General features: G+C 35.4%; 3 protein-coding genes across 3 annotated transcripts; 1 reads left to right on the forward strand and 2 right to left on the reverse strand.

Annotated features, from left to right (window-relative positions):
• Window positions 1-1,665: 1,665 nt before the first annotated feature.
• Window positions 1,666-2,876, reverse strand: LOC140765034 (mitogen-activated protein kinase kinase kinase 20-like). Its single transcript, XM_073103950.1, has one exon. It carries the CDS (start codon window positions 2,874-2,876, stop codon window positions 1,887-1,889), a length of 990 nt encoding a protein of 329 aa, XP_072960051.1. The 3' UTR covers window positions 1,666-1,886.
• Window positions 2,877-10,150: 7,274 nt separating this feature from the next.
• On the forward strand, window positions 10,151-16,205 carry LOC140765845 (serine/threonine-protein kinase RHS3-like). Its single transcript, XM_073105118.1, has 3 exons — window positions 10,151-10,614; window positions 11,659-12,506; window positions 14,876-16,205. The coding sequence occupies exons 2-3, from the start codon at window positions 11,659-11,661 to the stop codon at window positions 15,723-15,725; spliced, it is 1,698 nt and encodes a 565-aa protein (XP_072961219.1). The 5' UTR covers window positions 10,151-10,614; the 3' UTR covers window positions 15,726-16,205.
• Window positions 16,206-18,916: 2,711 nt separating this feature from the next.
• Window positions 18,917-24,035, reverse strand: LOC140765743 (uncharacterized). The gene is made up of 9 exons (XM_073104965.1): window positions 23,773-24,035; window positions 23,182-23,243; window positions 22,881-23,037; window positions 22,699-22,775; window positions 21,739-22,203; window positions 21,196-21,645; window positions 20,721-20,933; window positions 19,910-20,065; window positions 18,917-19,392 (listed from the first exon to the last, which is right to left on the reverse strand). Exons 1-9 carry the CDS (start codon window positions 23,804-23,806, stop codon window positions 19,249-19,251), a joined length of 1,758 nt encoding a protein of 585 aa, XP_072961066.1. The 5' UTR covers window positions 23,807-24,035; the 3' UTR covers window positions 18,917-19,248.
• Window positions 24,036-26,904: the final 2,869 nt, after the last annotated feature.

Here is a 26,904-nt window from a genome sequence, read left to right on the forward strand (position 1 = left end):
TTAGTTTGCTTATTTAAATAATAAATATTAATATTGTTACTAATAAAACTTTATATATTATTTATAGAGATTAATTTCTCTAATTTTATATATTTGACATACAAAACAATTATTTATTATAAAACTCTTAATAATTTTGTGTTAATTATATCTAAATAAAATATTATAATTATTTTAAATTCAATCAATATCCGTTGATATCCGTCTAATTAGAATATAATTTTAAATTTTAACTAAAATTATGGATTCGGATAGATCCGAATCCGATCAGTTTTTAGTCCTACTTCCTTTGTGTGATCTCAATAGATTCTCTAAATTAGAAACATTCATAACCCAAATTCTCTATCTCACTACTCTTCCCCTAGGTTCCCCACCTTTCTCTTTCGTCTCCAAAAGCTACCCAAGAAGAACAAAACTCGCTGCATCAAAGAAAGAGATCTTCCACCAGACAATACCACATCATACCCTCTCTCGATCTCTCTATCTAGATCTCTTCATGGGAACGAAGAGTACACCTCCAATCCCGAGACCATCTCTTCCTTATTAACTACCACCACCAGTACCACTACCTCCCCCTTGTGTTCCTTCTTAAACTGCCTCAGCTCCTTATCAAAGAATAGAATGGATTAAACAACCAAAGTGTGAGAAAATGAGTCAATATTTTTGACAAATCCCAAAAGAACAATCTCTGCTGAAGTAGTAGAAACATTGAATCTATCGAGAGATCTCATCACTTCTTTTATCCCAAGAAACAAGAAAAAGTAAAAAAAAAAAACTGTATATACAAAAGAAATCAACAGATCCTTCGATCCTCACCGTTCTCGGCCGCGGATACAAGACTGCGCGCCGTCGTCGCTGGTTAGGGCTTGCCGCACCCACTCCCTTTCCACCGTCCCGAGCAAGGTTTGAGAAGAAATAGTGGTTTGGGAATTAGGAAGAGAATTATTAGGGGTTTAGGTCAAAAAAAAGATTATTTTGTTGGTTTTTTCTTTAATTTCTTTGGGTGAGTAGATCTGGCAAATTTTTGCCTGGCCGCGCAAAGTTGGTGGTGATTAGTTTAGTGGCATTTCTCTAATACAACTCGAAATTTATATTTAATATATTAAATAATAAATATAGATAACGAAGATATTTTACATAGTAAGTTATCTGTGATATATATGCTGGTATTTCACATTTTTTGTTACTAAAATAATATATTCACAGTATTAATAAGAAAATATTTTTGAATCCGTCCGAGCTTATCCGGTCTTCGAATCTAAGGGAGTTGATTTATAAAAAAATACTTACTTTTACTTATAAAAATCAGGTGCCTGCTAATCAGGAGTTAATTTACCTATATAAAATAATACCAAAGAAAGAGAAGGGAAATTTTCATTTAACACCCTATCTTTATATATATGTTTATATTTTACATTCCTGTATTTTTGATATTTATAAATCGCACCCTATAATTTATTCTAATATTAGAGGTTCCTCTCTACTCTATATGACCCAAAAATGTATATGCAAATCAAGCTTAGACATAAACAAAGATTAGCAGTTTCCCAAATTAGCAAACTATATGTAGATGTATAAATGCATCAACTTTTGTGTATACACATGCATATAAGCAGCATATAAGCAGTGAATTTTTTTCATGACCGAAAAATAAGTGTGTACATCTTTATAGAACATCTTGAATAAGAGTGTTAATCACATCAACCCGGTGGTGCCATATTAATTCACCGCACTATTTGACAAACTCAATTACATCTATATGATTTTATATTATATACCAACAGCAATGTCCTCAAATATATCCTATTCAAAGATTAAGCTCGGTCGGGGTGGAAGGTAATGCAACTGAGATGCCACCATAAACTAATTATCTTGATGACAACCCATTAGTAGCTATGCCTACACCGCGTCCAACATGACCGCTCGCCAGGAGGAGGGATGCACGGCGACGGCGACGGCGACGGCTGCGGCGACGGCGACGGCTGCAGCGACGGCGACGGCTGCAGCGACGGCGACGGCGACGGCGGCGGCGACGGCGGCAGCGACCTCTGCGCTGCTGAGCCTGAGGAGACGAAGGGATGATTCAACAACATCTCCGCTGTCCACCGTCTCTCCGGCTCCGTCAACAGACACATCCTCAAGAAGTCCTTCCCCTCCTTCGATATCGTCTCCGGTATGCTCCTCATCAAACCACCACACCCGATTTGAAGCAACAACGTCGGCATATCTGCATTGTCTGGCACGCACCTCGCAGGATTTCCGGTCAGCATCTCGAAGACGGTGCACCCGAGAGACCATATATCCGAGGGTTTCTCATACACGTTGCGAGCTGGACCCTCCGGAGCAACGTAGAGTGGCGTGCCTCTGATCGTCGACGTGCCAAGCGATCTCTTCCCCGACCTCTTCGCCCACCCGAAGTCTATAATCTTCACCTCATCAGAGCTCCATAACAGGATGTTTTGCGGCTTGATGTCGCAGTGGACGTAGCCCTTGCTGTGTATGTGCACCAAACCTTTGAGCATGGAGAGGGTGAGGCGTCTCACTTGGCTCTCCGGGAAAGCAGACTTGGAGGACTTCATGCAGTCGAAGAGGCTCTGCAAAGGGGCGTACTCGAGGAAGATGCTGTACACTGGTTTGCCGTATTTGTTCACGCTGAGATCATCGCCGTAGCAGTGAACGATTTGAGAGCAGCCATCAAGTTCTTTCAAGATTTGCTTCTCTTGCTTCAGCATGGAAGAATAACTAGATTTTGCGGACTTCACGGCAATCAACTTGGTTGGGATTGACTCGTCGCTGCCGCCGTATATGGCGAGTCTCACCGTTGCGCAGGTTCCCCTCCCTAGCACTGCGCCTATCTTCCACTCGGTCGAAGCCATAACTAACTCCTCTGCCTACTACGATCTCTCCTTAGAACCTATGTAGATTCTTTAAATAGGCACGAATCCCAAATCCGATCCTAATCTGATTCGTATTCGAATTGCAACAGCGAAGACATGATTAGTTGCCTATCTTTATCCACATTATATATACGTAAATAACTAAAATCTGCTTAATTAGTTGCTTATCTTTATCCACATTATATATAATTACAGCGGAGACATGATTGAATAAAATTGCTATGCTTCAACCAGCTAAAGAGTACGGAGTCATCATACGTGAAGTTAAGCAGAATATCCCAAGATTACTTTATCACATACAAAGAACGAATAATTTGTAGAATTTCTTCAAACACGAAGCCCTAATCAGCATTTGATTATAGAACGATGTCTCCAACAAAGAATTGGATCAAACTTCTCATGCAGGCCTTTCTAATTAATTGAATATTGGAAGAACTTCACAGGTATTTAATTGAATGCTGGAAGAACTTCACAGGTATTGTTGGTGGGCAGTGTTTCTTTGCCACAGATTTATACTGCGGAAGAGATTAAGATGAACTCTTAAGCCCATATCATAAGCACTAAAAGAGTAGCAAGGAAAATAACTCAATTAATTACCTTGTGCTGACTATATATACTTCTCTCTGGTTGCCTTCAGGTTACTCATATGGCTGTTAGAGAAAACCCAATGCAGCGCCTTCACGCAGTCACATAGTTGAGAAGGTTTATACGAAGTATAATGACAGAGTGTAGTATTCTGCACTCAGTATTGCAAGGGAAAGAATAATCAGCATCATATAGTACTGTAAATTGTAAAATATAACTTAAGAAGTCTTTTTAGCTTGGAATAACTAATTTGCATTGTGGCAACAAATCGTGCTTCCTACTAATAGCTAAACGTATAATTTGGTTTAATTAGAGAACAATTTGCTAGTCTACACCCAAGGATTCTTTGTTGGCTGAAGTATGAATTTGCCAGGAAGATGAGAATGTTGCTAATATAATGAAGGAGAATAGGAAAGTAAACTGTACTCAAGAAGTGATAGCTCTGCAACATAGTTTGCTAAGAACTCAAACTGTAAGCAACCAGAAAACAAAGGCCACAAATAAAATGCAATGCGAACATAGTAATGCTTCAAAGTTGAAATACCTCATCACATACTTGAGCAGCACCAATAAATCTCCTTTTGCAAACAAGCAAAGAAAATCAGAAATTATAACAGTAAAAAATGATTACTAGAAAATAAACTGATGGTCAATCAAAGAAACATTACCACCTCAAAAAATATTTACTTGTCACTACTTTCTCGTTCATCTTGGATCACGTGATAATTATTGTCTGAGAATCTTTGACTCTGATACTAATATTATGAATCAAATTTGAATCGATTTGGACGTAAGAAATTTATAAAAGTTTATATGACAGTATCCTCGGAAATTAGGGTTATAATAGTTTTGGCTTCATACAAATCGGAGGTCAGGATGAAAAGATATAAATAATATAGTTGAGAAATATCAAAATGAGATAAATCAGTAATATCCGACATTACAGGAATCATTGGAGCGTGGCGGGCGGCCAAGATGGTGGTACACGGCCATATAGTAAGATGGCACATGATGGAGGATGATGGCTAAGATTTTGAATCTTAAAAGAAATTCTATGATTAAGATTTATTCCTATGAAAATAAAAATAATCTAACGGCTACAATAAAATAATAAATACGATAATAATTAATTGGCTAAACTCAATAATTTTTCAAGACTTGGATACTTAAACAAAAAAACTAATTTATCTATTTATAGAGATTGAGTACAATGAGTTCTATTTAGATCAGCCCTAAAAGCTTATACAACTCGAACTAGGACTTATCTTTGAGGCTTACATGACTTAATTAGACTTATCTTAATTGCTTACATGACTTAACTAGACTTACTTTAAGGGATTATATCATGAATTAATTAAAAGATAAATAGATTCAATCCATCGAGCCCAATGTCCCTAGGATGCAATCTTATCAGTCCCAAATCGTATTAGGTTGAGATCATGGAGGAGAGTAAGGCCGCAACTTTATCATGAATTTGTACCTTTTGGTGCTGTAAAGAGCGAATATTTTACTCAGCACTCAGTGGTTGTAGACCTTGGAACCAGTTATCTTTGACTTCTGAAGTACGTGGATGAAGTTTAAACAAGAACGTTGAGCGGTGTTGTTTAATGGAGTTTGCGTGCAACCAAGCTCGACGTTATAGCCAATGATGGGGCTGTAGTGCACGAAGGATCTCTCATGCTTTCTTCAGCTGAGATCAACGAAGAACGAGCCTAGTGCATGTCCAGTATCATAATAAATTTATCTAAGTATTGGATCATGTCTTCACTAAAGGCTTTTGGATAGAGTTTTTTAGATTGTAGGACATAATTGGACCTCAATTCAGCCCATCTTTTCCAAACTGCTAGCCAAACCTAGGTGGTTAATCATGACATCAAACAATACTTTTGATACTTCATGGACGAGCACCTGATGCGCTGATTGGAGTTCTTATCATGGGTGTAGTGGTCCTACAACATCGCCCAACACAGTATCATTGGCATAACACCTTTCGAGGTACGGATAGGTGGCACCAACATTACACACTTATAATCTGGTAGCTTCATTAGATTGGAAAGAGGCGGACTTAGCATTGATGGATCAAGATGAGACCTTGAGGAGGTTGTATGCACACTTGAAGCTTGCTCAGACCGCATGAAGCAAGTTTTCGATGCACCCATCGAGAGAACGAGTTTGGGGTGGGTGACATGGTGTTCATCCGATTGCAACGATATCAGCATGTGACGCTGTGCTCAGTACAAAATTAAAAGCTCATACACCACTAATTTGGGCCATTCCAAGTCTTGGAGAAGATTAGGTCAATGGCATATCATTTGGAGCTACCAAGGGGATCGAGGGTGCACTCGGTGTTTCACATCTTCTTGCTTAAGGAGAAAATTGGCTTGGATTAAATAGTAGGGACAACATTGCCTAAACTCTTTGATGCTATAGATACCGTGGAGTAGGCCTATGTGCTGGCTAGACGACGACGCCAGTATGGGGCCAGATTGGAGATTGAAGTATTAATTGAGTGGCTTGGCAAACCATCTAATGAGACAATATGGGAGCTGGAGACCAACATGATGAAGCGATTTTGTGACTTCACACCTTGAGGATAAAGAGGAGGAAGCATGGTGAGCTGATATGGAATAGTTTCTTAGTTAAATTAATTTTCTTATTTTGGAGTTGAAGTAGTTATTTGCTTATTTGCTGAAGAATAAGATTCCATATTAGTTAACAATTCAAGTCTCAAGTAGTGATAAAATTAAGGGGGTTTTGGCATTCGAACACCTACTCGAGAGCAAAATGAGGGTAATTTTTTCTAGCCTTTTATTAGGTAGGTTAATCAGATGTAGGTTACTTGAACTCGAGCATGTTCGATTCAGCTAGTCAAGTCAAATTAGGGATCCACAAATAAATAGATGTGGTGCACACTTGATTAGTCACTTTGGAATTAATCGACTCTTCTTCTTTTTCTCTTTTCTCTTTTTCCCTCAGCCTTCCCTCAATCTAGCCAATCACCATTGTTAGCCGAGCTCCTACCCCTTCCATTTGGCCACCCATCTTATCCCGAAAAAATGACCGGCTCACTCCCTTCTCTTCTCTGTCTTGTGCAACAACTTTATCGTACACACACCACCATTACTCCACCTCCACCGACTCTAGCTGAGTTCCACCTCGTCCACCTCCACCTACACACAAATCATTCAATTAATGATGTAGTAGCTAGATATTTGAGGGCTAATTTTAATTCAAGAAAAAATTATATTTTAAAGAAACATTCTTTTATGTGTGATGTTGTGCCTACGTTCTTAATTTGATAGTATAAAATGGATTGAAAGATATTTAGGTAGTGATAAATAATATTAGAAGGACCGTGAAATATTTGAACAAGCTTCTTAATCATTTATTTAAATTTAATTGCTAGACAACTTTGCTTAAATACAAGAAGAAAATTATGTACTAATGTTTCTATCAAATAGAACTTTACATATGATATATTTAATTCTGCTTTCACATATATAGCTTTTAAATAGATAAAGATCTTGATTATATGTTTAATTATAGGTGATTTTTTGCTGAGGATGGCTGTTGCAAGTTTGAAAAAAATCAAATGATATTAACAGTCATAAATTATATGACTAATTTATTTTCTAGATGGAATATTCTTTCATTCAATTAATTCCTTCCAGAAATTTATAATATTAAAAAATTAATGGAGTCAAATTATTCTTGATGAATACATAAAGTCAATGACAATAATGAGAAGTAAGTGTGATAAATATTGAGGCAACTGTAATATATTGATGACAATAACATTTATTTTAGATACAAGATATAAAATAACCTTTGTTGAATCATTTTCCTCAAAATTTATTCCACATATACAAGTGAGGTTGTTTGTATTATTGCTTTAATTCAAATTACTTTGGAGAATCTTTACTCTGTGTGCTAATTATTACTCAGCTACCAACAACATGGTTTAAATGCATCAAATATGGCTACAAATATAGGCTTCACCATTGTCAAGTAACAAGATACATATTATAATAATCACTTCAGAATTTGATGACTTCCTAAGGTCTACTAATAGGTGCTATCAAATCCCTTAAAATTAGAGTTAGAGATATATCTGTAGGAGCCAAATAAAACATATGATCTCAACACTTTTAATATATTAAATTGGTGTAAAATAAATACATTGAATTTCCTATTATATCTAAGTTGTCATATTTTTTCTATATTAATTACTACTATTGCATTCAAATCTATCTACCGTGCTACCGGATGGAAGGTATTATATGATTATCGAAGTTCTTTACTCCAAAGGTAGTAAAAGATTTGGTTTGCACTAAAAAATAGATTAGAACTATTTAAAAGATAATGAAATGTCTATATATAAGTTATTAAATTAGTACTTCTATTTTCTTTACTTTTTAATATTAAATAAAAGCTAAATCGTTCCACTTTCAGGAAGAAAATATTAAAGAAAAGGATATCTATTAACTTCCAAATGGTTCATCACATATCTAAGAATAATATTTTTAGTATATTTTCTTATTTTAAGATAATTTATATAATATATTCATATCGATAGTGCGAAACATAATTTTGTATGCATATTAATTTTTTTTTTTGACTAACTTTTTTCTAATTGCTCGTAGAGCAAAGATGAAACTAGTGACCAAGATTTATTGTTGGCAAGCATGGAGTGTATCAATTGCTTAAACATTTTATAACCAATTGCTTAAAGATAGAATGAAATCGACCATAATGAAATGTTCCTCTTCCAAGCTGACCTCCAGCAGTCTATGTGAGCAATCAAAATTCTCAACACAAATGATCATTTGCTTCTGCAAATGATCAAGTTTCTTTGCCCAATTGCTTGAACATTTATTGTAAGAACATAAATTAATTGCTAATCTTGTAACCATTGTGAGGATTTTTGTTAGCATTACATCTTATAATCAAGTGAATATTCAATTGCTTGAACATATGTAGTTGATTTTAACTTGCTGGTTTTGACAACAAGTAATTGACGATTCTTTATGTTGTAAGCATGTATAATTTTATGTGATCACATATTTGTTTCTTATTAGTTTCGGCAGCAAACACTTGGATGCATTATCTTGTATATGTTAACATGGTCTTGGCTTTTAGTATATTTTTGTTAATTAGTATCAGTGTATCACTCTATGTGATAAATTTTCTTTTTTGGATTTATATTTTTCAATTGCTTGGCTTTCGAGATATTTTATTATGCCTATCAAGCTTTATCCTATTAAGCTCATTGAGCTGTTGAATCGAGTTCGAGCTTATTTGAGCTAGAGATGAGCTAAGCTAAGCTAGATAGTATTTTCTAGCTCAATTCGAGCTCGAGCTAAGGTGACCCAAGAATAATCTACAATTAAGCTCGAGTTAGGTCAAGCTTGCTCAAACTTGACTCATTTACACACCGTGATCTCTGGTAAGCACATTAACCTTTTCTATATATTAGGGCTAATATGGTATGAATATCTCTCATGTTCATGCTTTCCTCTCAAATACCAATATTCCTCCCATATATTTCTTATTTTGCCATGAATATTTATGAATATCTAAGTTGCATTAAATGGATATAAATGTATTAAAATTTTAAATATGTTTTAACATAATGTTTGTGGTGTAATTATTTTACCTCTACTATATTAAACTAGAAACACTTTCCTCCTGAATTTTTTTTTATTGTTAATATTTCTTCCTATATTTTTAATTAAACTGTAAATAGGAGTAATGTTAATAGAGACAAATTATGCTTCTATTAATTAAATAAGTTTGGGATGGTATAATTTTTAATCAAGCCAAGCTGGTAATTATGTTTAAATTAAAAAGACATGAACACAGTTAACATTGGATTAATAAGAACTAACAGGTACAACTTAATTAAAAAATACAAAGAGGTATAGCGATAACAAATTATAAAACCAAGTTAAGAGAGATCATATAATTTTAGTTCAAAGTACGAAGTAAACTGATCAATTGAATGAGCCAAGCTTGATCACAAGCAAGAAAATTGATCAATTTTGCATTTAGTTTTTCGATTTGATTAGGTTTAATTTAGTTATATATTTAATTTGATTTTATAAAGTATAGACCAGCTATATTTTATTCCCGAATTTGGTTCGAGTTTAAAATAGACTCTAATTGAAATTAATCAATTCATCTTTGATCCTTACTTTGAAATTAATTTTAACCGGTATTTTTATGGGAGTCATACGAGAAAAGTAACAAAAACTTTCTTTATGATCTCTCGGTTATAGCTAGGGTTAACCGGAGATGCTTCGATGAATACCAGGAGATGCTTCGATGAATAATTGGGATCGTGTCGTATTATTCGTATAATAATCGGATTGTATTCATGTCTACCAAATATGACCTGTTTATTAATCGTATTGTGTTCATGTTAAAATGAAGCTGACCCCATTTGAACCCGCTTAACCCAACTCGATCGCCATCTAGAGATATTTTTGACGAATAAGAGCTCTAAAATATAAATATTAAAGAGACAGGGTGTGAATTATAAATTCATGGTAAGGTAAGGTGTGATATGCCAATATCTCTACTAATTTATTTATTTACATTTTTATCCCTGATTAGTGGAGGCCCAATCCTTGGTCTACGGCCGAGCTATAATTCGCTCCCGCCACGCCTCCTAAACCTTCCAACCGTCCGTTCGCTTTGCCCCCTTCTTCTCCTCGCGACCATTTCCATCGTCTCCGTTCCCCCTCCCACGTCTTCTCTTTCTTCCTCCCTTCTCCCCCTCCGCTTGAATATTATTCTCTATTTCTGTGTCCTTTTCTTAAATTTAGCAATGAGCTCAAGGGTTCCATCCATTGGTTTATTTGCGGTTTATCTCGTCTCAACACGCCCCTCTCCTTTTCTCTCCTCTCGTCTCCACGCTTTCCTCTCCCAGCCCCATAATTTCCACCGAGTTCCTAAAAACCATTGTTGGGTTCGCGGGAGGGGGATTTGGCTGTCCAGACCCAGATGGGATTTTCCGATTTGGTCTTCTTGGGCACAGATTTCTAGCAGCGACAATTTAGCCAAATCTATTTAGGACTGAATGAAATCTCAGCTTTTGAAGACATTTTAGGAGGGATTTCTAGTTTTATCGGTAGGTCGTGATGAAAGTTTTGTCTTTTTTGTCAATTGTGGTGATGGAACTAGACTCACTGTTAAGCTCACAGCTTGGTGTTTTTGATGTTTGGTGGCTCTTTACTAGCATTTAATTACTTTACGTTTCTGCAGTATGATATAGATGTGTTTTTATCTTTCTGGCTGCAGGTAATTGATTTACTCCCTTTTTATATGATGTGATCAATTGTTATGCCAAGTTCTACAATTTCTTTCTATTTGTTTATATATATATATATATATATATATATATATATATATTTGGAAACTGCTCTATGGATACTATGCTACATATTTATGTGCTTTTAGCTTATTAACAAAGAGATTATATGGGTACTAGTTATAGATATAATTTCTCTTATATGGGTGGCACTCGCCTTTTCTGTTTCTGATTTCATGTTAGCTTCTTAACAGCGGTACGTTATAATTCTAGTATACTTTACTCTTTTAAATGGGAGATTAACCTAATTTCTCCTTTTATTGGGAAAGTGTGGGCGTCTGCATTGTTGGGAACATCATGGTCAACAGTGATAATTCTGTGCAAGTTGATACGGAGTTGTTTTCAACTACCTCTTTTGTGACAATTATTATTGGCCTTTTCTGGTAGAGAGCAGTCTGTGGATAATGAGTATAATCTTTTTCCAGCTGAATCATAGTGAATTTTACCAAAACAGAAGTATGAGGTTTATAATAATTCATACCTTTACTTTAAATCTTGTTGCACACATTATGAGTTTAGGAGGATTCTTATGCCTTTATCAGCTGGTATTGGGTTTTGAAGATAGTTAAATTGTTCATTAAACATCATTCCGCGGAGGAAATAAAGTAATATTTCAATTACCATGGTGAAATATAAGATATTCATGGAACAATTAGCTGAATGAGTATTGTCATAAGAGTTATTTCACGTCATTAATTTAAATATTTTCTTTTAAACTTGTTTCACATTCTCTTGAGTTTGATATGCTGTGTGCCAATCTAATTTTTTTGATACATTCTGATCAGCTATCATATGATGTTTCAGATGAATTCTATGTCCTCAGATATACCACCATTCAATGGTAATAAAATGGATATGGCTACCATTAGCAGTATGGAACCTGCAAGAAGCTATGAAGTTGGTCCTGCCTCTGGCATGTTTATCAGTCCATGTCCAATCTCCAAACCTTTTGCAAATACAGAATCTACATCAGAGAAGCCATCTTGCCACAAGAAAAAAATGGATCCGATTGACAAAAATGGTATGTATTCAACTAAGAATTCATCCCCAAACACAAGCCACTACTCAAGCCCATGCCCAAGTCCAAAATTACCAACAATCTCAGAAATAACTTCAACTTCACCATCTTCTGCAAACTTTCTGGGAGAAAGTACAACAACCATAAGCACAAAGACTAGCGATGCAAAACTTAGCGATACTCAATGCGGTTATGACAGTGCCAGGAGCGACAGCATAGACAGTGACACTTCTATGCCCATCAAGCGGCATACTGGAGGTGATTGTCGCTGGGAGGCCATTCAACTTGCAACTTCAAGAGATTCACCCCTTACCCTAACACATTTTAGGCTCCTTAAACGACTGGGCTATGGTGATATCGGTAGTGTGTATCTTGTCGAACTCAGAGGTACTGGTGCATTTTTTGCAGTGAAAGTGATGGACAAGGCTTCCATTGTCAGTAGAAATAAGCTAATCAGGGCTCAGACAGAACGGGAGATTCTTGGCCTTCTTGATCATCCCTTCTTGCCAACCTTATATTCTCACTTTGAGACAGAGAAATTTTACTGCTTGGTCATGGAATATTGCAGTGGTGGAAACCTCCATTCTCTTAGACAGAAGCAGCCTAATAAGTACTTCAATGAGCAAGCTGCTAGGTGAGTTCCTTTTAGCATGTACTAGATGTTGTCCAAATAAAATGCAAATATCTTCACTTTATTTGTATATAATATATCACTTAATTCAATATTAGTATTTTGCATTTTGTGCCTTAGATTTAATTAATTTTCTTATTTGCTTGTTTGATATAGTCATTATTTCTGCATGTTTGTTTTTTAAATTTTGCTGCAATATCTAGATTATGTTAAATGCATATATTATTGGAACAATGTCAAATTTTGCAAGATTTGGTAGCAAAATATTTCCGTCTTTATTGCCAATCAAATCTCTTTACTTGAATGATAAACAATAATATGCACAATATTGCTAATTTCAAAGCGAGAAGTTTGAATTTTATTTGTTATAAGTCCTATAAAAAAATCAAATTGTTCTTTTAGTAAGAGAGGGCTTATATGTTAAGCCTCTTAATTTCTCTTTCTTGAAAGGGCATTGCAATATCATGTGAAATAAACAGAATAAGTGCCATAAAATGTATCAAAGTGTAGATATTTAGTGATTGATGATGAATGTACAAACAAAAAGGTGTCGAGAATAAAAGTTTCATATGTAAGATGGTAAAACAAATTAGTGTCTTTGGAGGAGCAAGCATAGATATCAAGCACTTGCAGATGCTTTATAGAATCAGGTTAACTGCAATACATTTGAGTTAAACATAGCCACTTACATAACAAATTATGCCTCCATGAACAGTGAGATAATCATATTGTCTTACTATGTGGTACTGATAACCACTCCAGTCCACATTATGCATCAATTTGTCAGATGGACATTTGCACATCTGTTTACTCTTAGGTATGCTAACAGGCACCATCCCTATGAGATTACAATGTAGATGAATCTTTGATTCAATTTTGGGTGTTTGGCTTCCACCTGAACTATAACCTTACTAGATAAAAAAAAAAAAAAAAAAAAAGGTCAGGCCAAACTATTGTGCTTATACATTATATTCGCAGATTAAGATCTTCTCTATATGTGTGGTGCGTGCGTATTAAATGATGCTCTGTAGCCATCAAGTCTGGCTTTTATCACCAGCCGTGAGCTTTCATCTTCTACACCAACTTTGGCCTGTGAAGATTTAACTTGGTTGCTCCTAACTTCCTTTATGGTTGTCTAGCATGAGTGTTTTGCTAATGTCAGCTGGTCTCTGATTCTTTGATTGGGAGTCTTAATTATATTATATTAAAGTTGTAGTACTTTTTCAAATTCATGTATAATTATTTTAAATTTGAATAGCATGTTATATATATCACACAATGGTTAAAGTCTTAAAGAAGTTAATCTGTCCAAACATATGCTAACTCCATAGTTACGTGCAGTGAGTATGATAACTATAGTTCTTTAAATTAGCACAATTAGCTATGTCCAGAATTAATCAAGATATTCAGCTTCTGCAAAAGTTAATGAATGGCAAGCTCTAAAATAGATTAGCCATTTACAGTGTACTGTATATTATATGGAAGAACTTTGAATTAATATTTCTTAATCATAATTTACAAATTCAAATCTAAATAACATTTTATACACATCACACTAAGGCTAAAGAATTTAATTTGTCCATACACACACTAACACTATAATTATGTTCAGTGATTACAAGAATTATAGTTCTAGTAACTAGTAACAACACTAATAAATTACATGATATTATTTCTTGAAATTATTTGTAGATAGTCATGTATAAGTGAGCACAATTACCTACATCCAAAATTAATCAAGATATTCAGTGGCGCATGAGTTAGCAGAAGTTAATAAAAATCCCAAGTACTAAACTAGATTAGCAATTTACCATGTAATGTACATTATATGCCTAAATCCCTTCCTAAAGCTCCTTCATCAAGATATTGTCTTCCAGAACCATTTCACCCATAGAAGCATTCCTTGAGGACAGAATTATCAACTAGTTTTTTCAGTTGTCTAGAATCAGTTCTTTTCTTTCTTTTTTTTAAATTTTAAATTTCCTACTCTTTTGGTGTATACAATTTGTGGGAGGAGGTGGGCTTATCATAACAGATTGGACAAATATATTGGAATAGAGTATTGTCTTCCAGACCCATTTCCTTTTATGATCTAGAATAACAGAATATATAAAGTGAGCGAGTGATCTTCTGGAAAATTGTTTCAGTTACCCAATTTGTCATATATGTCATATGTGTCTTCCAGATAAATCTCCCATAATGTTCTGTACATATAACTCAATTTTGTCCATCTATATTTGGATGATTTTGATTGGCTATGGAAGTTCAGACTTGATACCCCAAGTCCCAACACAACTCTTTGGCGTGTTGAATTTTTTGTGTGTTAACTTAACTTTTGGGATCCTTGTTCATGTTACATTTTGTATGTGTAGATTTTATGCCTCCGAGGTGTTGCTTGCTCTTGAGTACTTGCACATGCTTGGCGTCGTGTATAGGGACTTGAAACCAGAAAATGTACTGGTTAGGGAGGAGGGCCATATTATGCTGTCTGATTTTGATTTGTCATTACGATGTTCTGTAAGCCCAACGCTTGTCAAATCCTCATCAGTTCATGCTGGCAGCAATGGAAGTAGTAAAGGGATACTTGACAATGAGAGTAATATCCAGGGTTGCATGCAACCATCGACATTCTTTCCTCGTATACTTCCCAAGAGAAATCGCAAGTCAAAATCAGATTTTGGGCTCGGCAATGCGTCATCCTTGGAATTCATGGCAGAACCAACAAATGCTCGATCAATGTCATTTGTGGGAACTCATGAATATCTTGCCCCAGAAATCATTAGGGGGGAGGGACATGGAAGCGCAGTGGACTGGTGGACATTTGGCATCTTCTTGTATGAGCTGCTGCATGGGACAACGCCTTTCAAGGGATCAGGTAATCGCGCCACCCTTTTCAATGTCGTAGGGCAACCATTGAGGTTCCCTGATATTCCATCTGTCAGCAATGCTGCCCGAGACCTCATTCGTGGCCTACTTGTAAAGGATCCTCAAAAGAGAATTGCATATCGAAGGGGTGCCACTGAAATTAAGCAACATCCTTTCTTTGAGGGCGTAAATTGGGCATTAGTGAGGAGTGCCAACCCACCACATGTCCCTGATCCTGTGGATTTTGGACAGTTTGCTAGCAAGGAGAAGAAGGCAACTGAAGGTGGTGATGCTGGAGGAACTGGAGGCCAAAGCAATGCCAATGATTCTTCTTACCTCGACTTTGAGTATTTTTAGGAACAGTTACTATCATTTTTGCTGCTTTATATGTTCTCTGAGATATTTGGACAACTATTTCACGAAAAGGAGATCTGAACAAGGAATCTTCTCCTGAGCAACAGAGAAACAAATGTTGCATTTGAAGTGATAGATTTACCAAGAGGCTTGTCTTGTCCATGTTCAACAAAATGAGTAGCTTACCTGATTTTGGCCTTGGTCACTTGCAGAATCATCCTACTTTTTCTTGAGAAAGGCAGGATCATTGTCTTGTTGCTCTTAAGTCACAGAATGTTGGAGTTTCCTCTCTCCTATGAAAACCAGCATATTGTTTTCTTGTAAATAGTGGTTTCTTATTTTACAATTCTTTTTTTTTTTGTGGACATTATTCAAATGTGACGACCACTTAAATGATGACTTTTTTTGCTATGTCTCGACTCTAGGCCCATACCATCAAATTATATATCATGTTTCAGTTTTCCTCTTTCACCTCTATTCTCACTGTGTACTACAGTCGTGATATAGTTATCATTACTGAACATCAACAAATAGAGAAGAAGTCATCAACTTATCCTTCTCTTAGAAAGAAAAGGCCCTTGATGACCTTAATTTTTCGAATTACTCTACAGGTCTCTCAAAGAGAAATATTTATTCAGAAGTATGCCATTTGCAGGCTAGACAAGGCTTTCTTTTTATATTGCTTGCTAATTGCAATTGCTGTAGATGATTCTGGAGAATCCTCTTATGCCTAACTGATGCAATGAAAGTTTTATCTTTTCCTGATAGTATGGGGCTTACCAGCTTGATGAGGGTTCACTTTTATAGCCTACATGTCCAAGAAGTGTATTAGCAATACAATTTTGGATGTTTCAGCTGATCTGTTTTAGATATTATCATCTTTTCCTCAAGTTATGAGTGGATTCTATGATTATAAATTCTTGAGCTCATGGTTGGGTATTATCATTATGGTTTTGGTTCCTCCTATGGATACAATGGTTGATATTTGATAGATTTTTTTTATATCAGAGTTATTATATCCGTATTGTTTCAGTTTATTATGGTATGCTTTTTAGAAGAATTGATCTAGTTGTCTAATATATATATTAGGGATGGTTAGCCTCTTTGTTTAGCATGATACTTATCGATTAAAGAAAGAGAAAAAAGAAAAAAAAAATTGTGGCAGATAGTGTCTTATTAGTTAGAAAAAAGTTGTTCACTCAGAGTAATAATTAGAAAAAAAAAATTGTGGTAATCACTGTTGATGGAGAGGCATCAATATTGTTTAGAATACAATGCTTCCAAAATTTTTTGGCAGTGTATTATTTATGAGAGAAGAAAATTCAAAAAGAGAGGAAGGAAGTTCCATCAATGCTCTCAAGTTGTATACTTGTCAATAATTGATAGAGATTTCTTTGGTAGAATAATAAGATTCTTCTTGTTTCTTTTCTTTTCTCCATAAATACAAAGAATTGTATGATCAAAAAGAGTATAGTTTTATTAGCTAGTATGAAAGTTCATCAATCTTGGGCAAACTTCTATCCTAGTTAATATGAAATTTAGGATATAACATGATAATATGCAGTAGTCCTTGGGGAGAATCCTTCAACTATGTCTCTTTGACACATCTCCCATTTCCTCACATCTGAAAATTATAATTAAAACTTCTCATTAATGGAAAACGAGCTTGAAAAGACAATAAAACCCTCTCATTCACAACATTTGACAAGTGTTCAGTCCATCACATTATATACCATTTTGCTACTCATTTTGACACCTAAATTGTTAAAACTGGAACTCACAGATGCAATCTTTACTTGTAGAAAAGAATACGTGTGTTGAATAAGAACCACGTCAGGGGAATCTGCTTCAAATTAATGTTGCAATGGCGTGCTCAACTTGACTTCAGACAAGAGGGGCAATAATTTGCTAGAGTCGTTGCACATTTGCACACCTCACACCCCAAAAAATACTATGATTCATAGTGAATGTTGATCTTTTATTTCATTTTATTTTATTTTCCTTTCTTCTTCTTCTTCTTCTTTGTTATTGTTGTTGTTGAGCCAAAGATGTAAATATTGTATTTTCTGGATGTCAGAAGTGAAAAATGTAATGCAGATGTCCAGTTCTGCAAATCATACGAAGTGACAAGTTGCTTCTTAAGATATAGTATCACTCTATTTTTAATTGGCAAGTTGGGTGTTGGATGGCATCATTTCATTAGAATTAGAGGTCAAGATTGTGTCTCAAAGAAAATTTAATCATCTATATTCTCTCTAACCTTTTCCAATAAACTATCCAAGTATTAGGCGTTACGTGTGACCACTTTGAGAGTTGTCACCAAATTTTACAGCTCCGATGAATTAATCCAAATAGAATTTCTTTTTCCAAAAATGATCATGCAATTTTGCATGACAGATGAACATTTTAGCTAGGAAAAAGAATTAATTAAACAATCATGCTTCCTTCAAAAAATTTAATTTTACTATTATTAAAATCTAAGGACATTTTGGTGCAAATAGCTTGTTTTATATCATTGTAAAAGCTAGGGCATAGAGTTACTATCAGACATATCTCTCTTATACAGTTGCCCCTAGAAATCATTCTCATGGGATGCTACAGCTTGCTTGTCACCTTTGCCTGGAATCTTTGCTCTTTGCTTACATGTTACTCCATTAGTTCATCATATCAGTGTTCAATGCACCCAGTCAAATTTGGTTTATGTCAAAAAGGAATCTATCACCATAGACAAATCCAGATTAACATGCAACAAGCCTGTGCTCAGACCCCACAAACAATCCTGAAGAAAACAATGAAGATTTTATTTACAACAAAGAAAACCACCAGTAGCAGCAAATTCTGTAGATAGATATCTTAGGATACTTTGCATCATCTGCATAATTTTATGCTGAAATTCCTGCTTTACTAAATCATACCCAGTATACAATGAAGCAGAAAGAGTACATTTTGATTACACCTTTCTTGAGCTTCTCATCTGATCCCCTTTTATCCTTTTATAACACTGAATACACAAGCCCTAGAGCTCTTAATTGGAAAGCCCTTGGCTGCAACCCACAAAAGACTACCTAACCTACTTCAGCCACCAGACAGAGAATACAAGAGGGCATCACTTTTAGGACATCCCCACCCACCAGGAGACCGCCGACAAAAGAGGTGCCACCAAAATATTGGAACAAAAGACCCCCCTTTGGAGGAAAAAAAAACGATAGGGGGGAATCAAGAGAAATAAGAGAAAGAAATTACATGATCAATTCTGCAGATCCTACCACATCAAGCTTTCTCCGGGCTCTCTCTCTCAAAGATAAAAAAAAGAAAGAAAAAAGAACCACATCAGGCAGCATTACATGTAATACCCCGGAAATCACTATCCATTCCTCATGCAAACACTGCTCATGGGTGATCCTATGATGAAGCTTCCTCCAGTTTTTGCTTTCTTATACATCTTCAACAAGAAGTAACGTTTCTGATACTTTCAAGGTTGTGCACTTGTGCTAACTGATGGAAGCTTCTGTATCCGAGCAGATAATCATAGTGATTTCTCAGCCACATCATCAGTGGAGAGATCTTTCATGGCCTTAATGACTCCCACGTCAGTTGATTGTAGACCAGAAACAGTGTGGTCATCCAAACCACCAGACATTGCAACCTCAGTTACTTCAGTAGATTTTAGCTGGTCAAACATACCAAGACAAAAAAATTAGGATATTCCATTTCAGGCAAAAAATCTTACAATATGAAGAATGTAAGGATGAAATAAATGTCTTTATATATAGCAAAATGATCTGCTTCTATCTTCTGCAAATTGAGGCAGCAAAATGAAACATAATACTGACACATCAAGAATGTAAAGTTGGCATCAGCACAAAAGTACAATTATCTGTCTTAGTGAAGTTGGATCAACAAGTTTATCACTTGGAAAACATGAAAATTCTCATAGTCAAAATACTAAACCAACATGACCTCTGCATATCAGTATAACACGGCAGACATGGAAAGCATGAAGTATAGGGAACTATCAAAGTCTTTTATTATCATATACAGAAATTGCAAAAGTATCTCAGCAATAGATAAATAACTTTGGTATGTTCATAGAAAGTCCTTAATCCACAGTACTAGCCACAGAGAAGGAAAACATGCCTGCATAAATATCCTACCAGCTGACTGCATTAACACCAGTATAAACTTACATTTGAATGCTCCAAATTTGAAACAGCAAACTTGCTCTTCTTGTCTTGCAATGCTTTCTGTCGATTGTCATAAAAATCAAAATCGTCCAATATAGAGGTTTTTGGACAGTAGCTCTTAAAAATACCCAACATCTCTGTACCTTGGGGAAATTTAACCTGCATAGTATTTAGATTCATGATTAGCAAACAAAACAGAGAAATCAATGTTGAAATTAGATTGCATAATCTTCAATCAGAAGAAAATGATATTGGAATCCCAAGAAAGTTTCCAAAAGAGTATGGTCATATAGGTTAATCCAAGGCCTAGAGGAAGAAAATAAAGTACTCCACATAAAATTAGAATTTTACTTAATCAAACCTGAACCAGTTAATGAACCGTAGAAATGGATGATCAAGAATATATGATAGATCCAGCAGCTCAGTTAGATGAACAGCTAATTATAAAATCGAAAACCAAAAAAAGGAGAATAAATTATGTTTCGCAAGACTTTCAAATAACTGTTATCTTTGCCTTAAGGTCTTACATAGATACCTACAAAAGATGCAACTGCAAATGGATATTTCAAATTCTCTTTTTCAGTTTCATTTTCAGGAAGGACATTTGTAATGCCAATGCAACAGAAAATGTGAACCAAAACTCTACATACTGTTGAAAATACTATCAAACAACTTAAAGAAAAATCCAAGTATTTCCAGTTCCCTAGAATCCGACTATTCCCCTTCTATACTTAAATTTCGTAACACTACAATAAATATAGACAATATCATCTGCAATAAGACCTGAAATCAGTACCATCCTTATGAAACGTACCTCCTGTGTGTCCCTGCTATTTGTTACAGGCTTGTTGTCATTGTTCTCCAATATTATATGACGAAACTGTGGATTGGGTATGTCTTTGATTATGTGCCACTTAACAGGGAAGTAACCATTCCACTTGTCTTGTTGCCAAAAATCCATGTTCTTGCTGAAATCTACTCGACCTATCATCTCAGCTAGACCACAGAATTGGCCACTTGCATTTACCTAATAAAGGAAGAAAGAGATGATAAGAATGTATGAACATAGCATATGCCTAGGCTGAGTAAGCAAGAATCTCAAATCTTTTTTACAACCTATAGTAAATATATTAACAAAGATCTTATGACAAGCCTATCTCAAGTTCCACACAAGAGAATGAGTCAATATAAATATGAAAAGGGAGAATAAATGGTTCAACCAATGATTCTGCTCATATTTTATCCAAGGAAAAGCATAAACCCATAAGAGTGAGAAGATGCAGACTTACAGAAAAGAAGAGAAAGACATGACACTTGCTTCCTTTCTCTGTAGACTTCTCTTGTGCAACCTGAAAAGCATTGTCAAGTCTCTTGTTTCCATTTGGAGTGCTCGACCAAACATTATATTTTATACTCTTGTGGATATCATCTTCACTGTATGACTTGATTACAAAGAACAAAGCATGATCATATTTGAGTGGAAAATCAGGCAAGTTGTATGCATCCTTGTTAATATCTGTGGTACTGTTTTCATTCTTTGCAGGATCCTGTGGAAGAACTGAAACAACCTCAGACTTCAAAAAGGTTGTCCTTGGACCGCGATTTTGAGTCCCAACACAATTCTTGCTACCTTCCCTGACATTAGTAGGTCTGTCTGGAAACAGGAGGGAACTTTTTCCTTGGTCAGAACAGGGAGAAATCTTATTTATTGGAAGGAATGCTTTGGAGATGGGAGTCACCTGAAAACCGTGTAATGTCAAGAGAGTTGCATCTCCATACACCTTAAAAAAGATAGTGACAGAGAAACTATTACTTATAAGACATTGCAGTACCTTATTCATAGGCTTGAGATATTGGTTATAAACAGCATGATCTGGTAATGCATCCAATTTTGCTGGCAAAGCTCCTTTCTTTTCATGAGAAGTAGACTTTGTAGACTTTGATGGAAACGGAATTTTTGAAGAACGTGTATGACTGTGGGAAGATGTATTATTTCTGGAGAATGTAACTGTTCTATCTCCACTATATCCACTTCCATGAAGTCCATCAACAAAGAAAGCAGATGAATCAAGAGGGTATGCAGGAACCACTTCTGGTGCATAAGTAATTGGATGAGGAACAAAGCCTGAAGACACTAAGGGTGGAAGGAACATTGGACTCTGGAAGAGGAGTTGTTGACCCATGTACTGTCCATCAAGACCAGTCATAGCTCCATGAAAAAATGGACTGTAATTGGTGTAACCAAGTTGCATACTAGGAAGATAGTACATATGAGAGCCATTATCCCCCTGGTTGGCCTGCAATAATGAGAAGCACATCACTAAGTAGAATGACTACCTTCCTGCTTAGTACAATGATGATAATAAGCATATATAAATAGATCATCAATTGCCAATTCAATAGGATAGAGGAACCAAAATACACATAAATAAAGTGCCTTCTCAGTGTTCACAATTTTCCCTATCTACTCAACCACCTTTCCCACAGCAAGCCGTTGGTTTGTTGGCATAGCTCAGTTAATGGTACATTGCTCACCTATTCAAATAATCTTGCGAGGAAGATACAGTTGTTTTACAATAAATGTTAGGAAAATAAAAAATTAGAAATCATGTCAGTCCACAAAATAAACTAAGAGAGCTATAGTATCAGGAATGAGGTAGAACTAAGAGAAAGTCGGACATAATGGATAACAAGAATGTGGAAATTAAGTGGGGTCCTCAACTTGATGGCTTCTCCTATTCTGCAACCATATAAAAGTTATAAACTATTAATTTCGACAAAAAGATACTTACAGAACGGTGAACTTCCGAGCCTTCAGTTCCTCCCAGAAAAGTCCGGCCATCCCATTCCCCATATGAGCCATCAAAACCTATATGCAGAACACTATCAGAAGGGAGGAGGGAGACATACACCATTATGTTATTGAAATGTAGAGTATTCCAACTTCCAATTGCTTTTCTTTTATTCCAGGCACCTGGGTAATAGTAACCATATAATCCATTCACCGGATAATAGCCACTATTCTCCAGCGGCAGAGCCTCTTGGTCAACCTCGCTTTCTTTGATACTGCTAGCTGCATCAGTCGAGATGCACGACACTGCATCAGATGTGCTCCCGTCTTTTGTCCCAGACTAAAGAGAAAGATAATAAGATGGACACGGAGATTAAACTTTGACTACGAACTGCAAAATCGATTCCATGGAAAGCAAGGAAATATGTAATAATTGCAGGAAAATAAACGGCCATTCAGGAATAGACAAAATACTATAGCATACCAAATCGCCACTGCCCGCCTTAGAACCTGAATCCAATTTTGAACTTGTGGCATCTTTTGCATCTGGATCAACAAGGAAATGTAAATTACTCATAAATTCGTAACACGCATAAGATGCAATACCATCACAGGTCATAAAATGATAGCTGAATCACGCTTCGTGCAATAATCACACCAAAAATTTCTAAGAGAACAAATCCCAACCAAAAGAAACAATCAAAACCAAAGGACAAAAGAGGAACTTTATACTTCTCCTTGTACCAAATAAGGACATCGCATAAGGATCAATTCATAAACGGCCCATAACCAATCAAAATCAAAGGACAAAAAAGGAACTTTCTACTTCTCCTTCTACCAGTAAGAGCTATACATCACATAAGGATCAATTCAGAATCAAGCAAAAAAAAAATCCAGCTGCTTGCTGAATCGAAATCAAACAGATGTACCCATAAATAACAATCAATAATGGGGGAAATTTCGGATCGCTATTCCAATCAGTTAGCGATAAAAATAAAAAACAAAAAAAAAACCTGACGAAACTAAAAAAAATACAATAATTCCAGAAAATTCGAAATTTAGGGGGAAGTTATACCCTTCTCCTTCTCCTTCTGGATCTCCGTAGCCATAATATTTCACTACCAAGTTCCTCTTCTTAAACCCTAAGCCGACACCGTCACGATCCCGATACGGAGCAACGATAATGATATTACAACACCGGAATTGAAAAACGAAAACCGTTACGGAACGTATCGGAGAGCGCGCTATGAACTACGAATCGCTCGAGGACTCAGGAGAAGAGAGGAGGAAGGAAGAACAGAGAGGCGAGGGAAAATAGAGGTGGGATGGGAATTACACAAAACACACCACCACCTTTTGCTGCGGAGCTTGAAAGTGACAGCCGAAAGTCAAAATTAACGGACGGGAGAGCACCACGTCATCTGAAGCGACCGAATCTTACAGCGAGCCGCTCTCCGCTCGCGAACGAGGCCGCGAGTATCTAGGTCGGCCACTCGCCGCTCGACAAGTAACCCGGATGCAGGAAGTTCGTGCAAAACTCGGAATCAGACATGCGTGATGTATTATGATGGAGGTGCCATCCACATGACATGACGAGAAGGGAATTATGGCATCTTGTGGGGACCTAACTGCACTATGGGGATACATGAAACCAGAACAGGATGCCCATGCGGTGCCATCAATTGCATGCCATCCATAGTGCATTTTTCTTTTTCTTTTTCTTTTTATTTATTTTTTTATTTTTTTATTTTTTTGAGATTCCAGAATAAGTTAATGACTTGATGGAAAATATTATTAGAAAGAAAAATAATGGACACCTAAGTCATGTTATTAGGTGATCAATTATTGACTTATGATGTGATTAGCTTGTCGAGTGTATATTTTATTAGATCTAATGTAAGATGATAAAGTATGTCCCACCCCCCCCTTTAGTTTAACTTTAATTTTGGTTAGTCTTTGTGAATGGAAACTAAGGATAGCATGGTAAAAAGACATGGGTAGATTTGGAAGGGTAAAATTGGAAGAGTGGTTCAAATGAAGATAATGCAAAAGTGAGGGGCTAAATGAAATTTTCTCTAGCATTATTGATATTATTTTATTCTATACAATATCTTAATATGGCTAGTCTACTAATAGTGTATGCTGCTTCTATTGATATCATTATAAAATCTTTATTATTAAAGCATATTATAAAAAAGAGTTGTTTTGAGGATCAACAATAGAAATTATTTTGTGATGCTACTTTCTTGATACACTAACACATCTTGATCTCTCTAAATAAACATGATTGTCTTTATAATCATGAATGGTCTTGTATCAATAAGAGTGTAAGATTGTTATTGTTTAGAAATAATGATTATATTGGATCAGATTGTATTTAAAATATTATCTTTTAATCTCAGTTTTCAAGGTTGTTTAACCTGACATTTTTTTAAAAAAATTTAATAGTATTAGAAATTTTGGTTCTATTAATTGATTTAAATATAAATTTGGAAAATATGGTAATAAAGGAAAGAGATTTATTATTAAAATGCTTGTGGGGAAAGAGAGGAGAGAATGATTAAAATGACACTTGATTGAAGTAAAATCTTATCAAGGGCGAAATGATTAATTAACTTTGCTGTTAAACTGATTAAAGTTGATACTCTAAGCCAAGTTTGGAGAGAAGTAGGTATTGGGTTACCATATTTTGTGAAAAAATAGTGTTTAATGTCGAAATTATGTTAGTGGAACTCTAACTAGTTTGAAGAAACCCTTATACTTAATGTATTCAATTTTTCAAAAGATAAAATTAATGTTGTTTTGAATATTTGCTAGATTTCTATCAATATGAATCCAACTGAAGGGGACAATTACCTTGAATAAAATTGATGTTGAGAATAATAGTTAACCATATTATTAGGTGATCTATTATTGGGCTTAAGAGTACTTTATTATGGTTAACCAATTTAAGCCTTATTCAACCTAATGCAAGTCCACAATAAGTAGGCCTAATAGTTCATTGTAAATATTTCAGAGTCTCTCTCTACTTCATCAAGCTAATTTGTTTGCTCCATTCAGAGCCATCAGTTGAAAGCGAAAAGAATAAGAAAACCTACCCACTTGCTTGCTGTCATTGGAAACCTTTTAAAGACATAAAATACCTAAATAATACAATCAATGTCTTCTAAATATCATGAAAGCAACATTTACCTTTTTAATTTGAAAATAAAAACTACTACTACAACTAAAGGTGCAAATATATAAAATTCTAAGTGGAGATAGAGTCTCGGAGCCTATGTTCATTCGCCACGTTGTCCAGCATCTGAAATATAAAGAGTTTAGCTCAGTGAGTGAACTCGCTCAAATGCAAGAAAATTATTTTTTCTCTAATATGAGATATTAATAAAAGCTCAATAGTTAAAAACAAGAACCAGTAAACTTATAATATTAATAATAAATATAAGCCATAAAGATACAACTAACAAGTTAATGTTATGCTCTATTTCATTATGCAATCCTTTTCAATCTTTATAGTGCCAACTATCTCAACTTGGGACTATCCGCATAGATCCAGACCAACTAAAAGTCACATAGATGTAATTAAGTCTTTTCCTCATAGCTGATTCAAGAGGTATTACTATGTAATAAACATAGTCTATCTTTTTTATTAACCATAAAGAAGTATTAGAGTCATCTTAGAGATTTTTGGTCTAGTCTACGACTATTCTCTAATTACGTTAGAGTTACCTAAATAGATCGTATGCTAATCAGGTATAGGTATATTATCTAAAATTTAAGGTAGATTTAAATATCTAGCTTGGGTCTGTTCTCAAGTCCCACCTACTTATAACTCATGCTAAGCAAGCTACTCATGACGAATGTATTAACTACTTGCATTAAGAATAATATTTTATGAATTAATATACGGCTTGAAGCATAATACATCATGAAAATAATAATGATCCACGAAGTAAGAAAACAAAATAATAAAATTTTGATATGAAACATAAGAAGATAAACACTTGAGTAAACCCCTCATCTATGCTCAACAATCTAGATGAGTGCAAATTTTTACCTTTATCCATTAATAAACTCTTATTTTAACAATCTAGAAAGAGATGGAGATGTCACCGGCAGTTGCACCGCGGCAGATTCCGCTGATCACCTAAGAAGGAGAAAAGTCCCTAATGACATCTAATGGTTCTATTCCACGACAACAACAATC

The sequence above is a fragment of the Typha angustifolia genome, chromosome 8 (genome assembly GCF_048772165.1).
Source record: "Typha angustifolia cultivar Huaian chromosome 8, ASM4877216v1, whole genome shotgun sequence".
NCBI lineage: Eukaryota > Viridiplantae > Streptophyta > Magnoliopsida > Poales > Typhaceae > Typha > Typha angustifolia.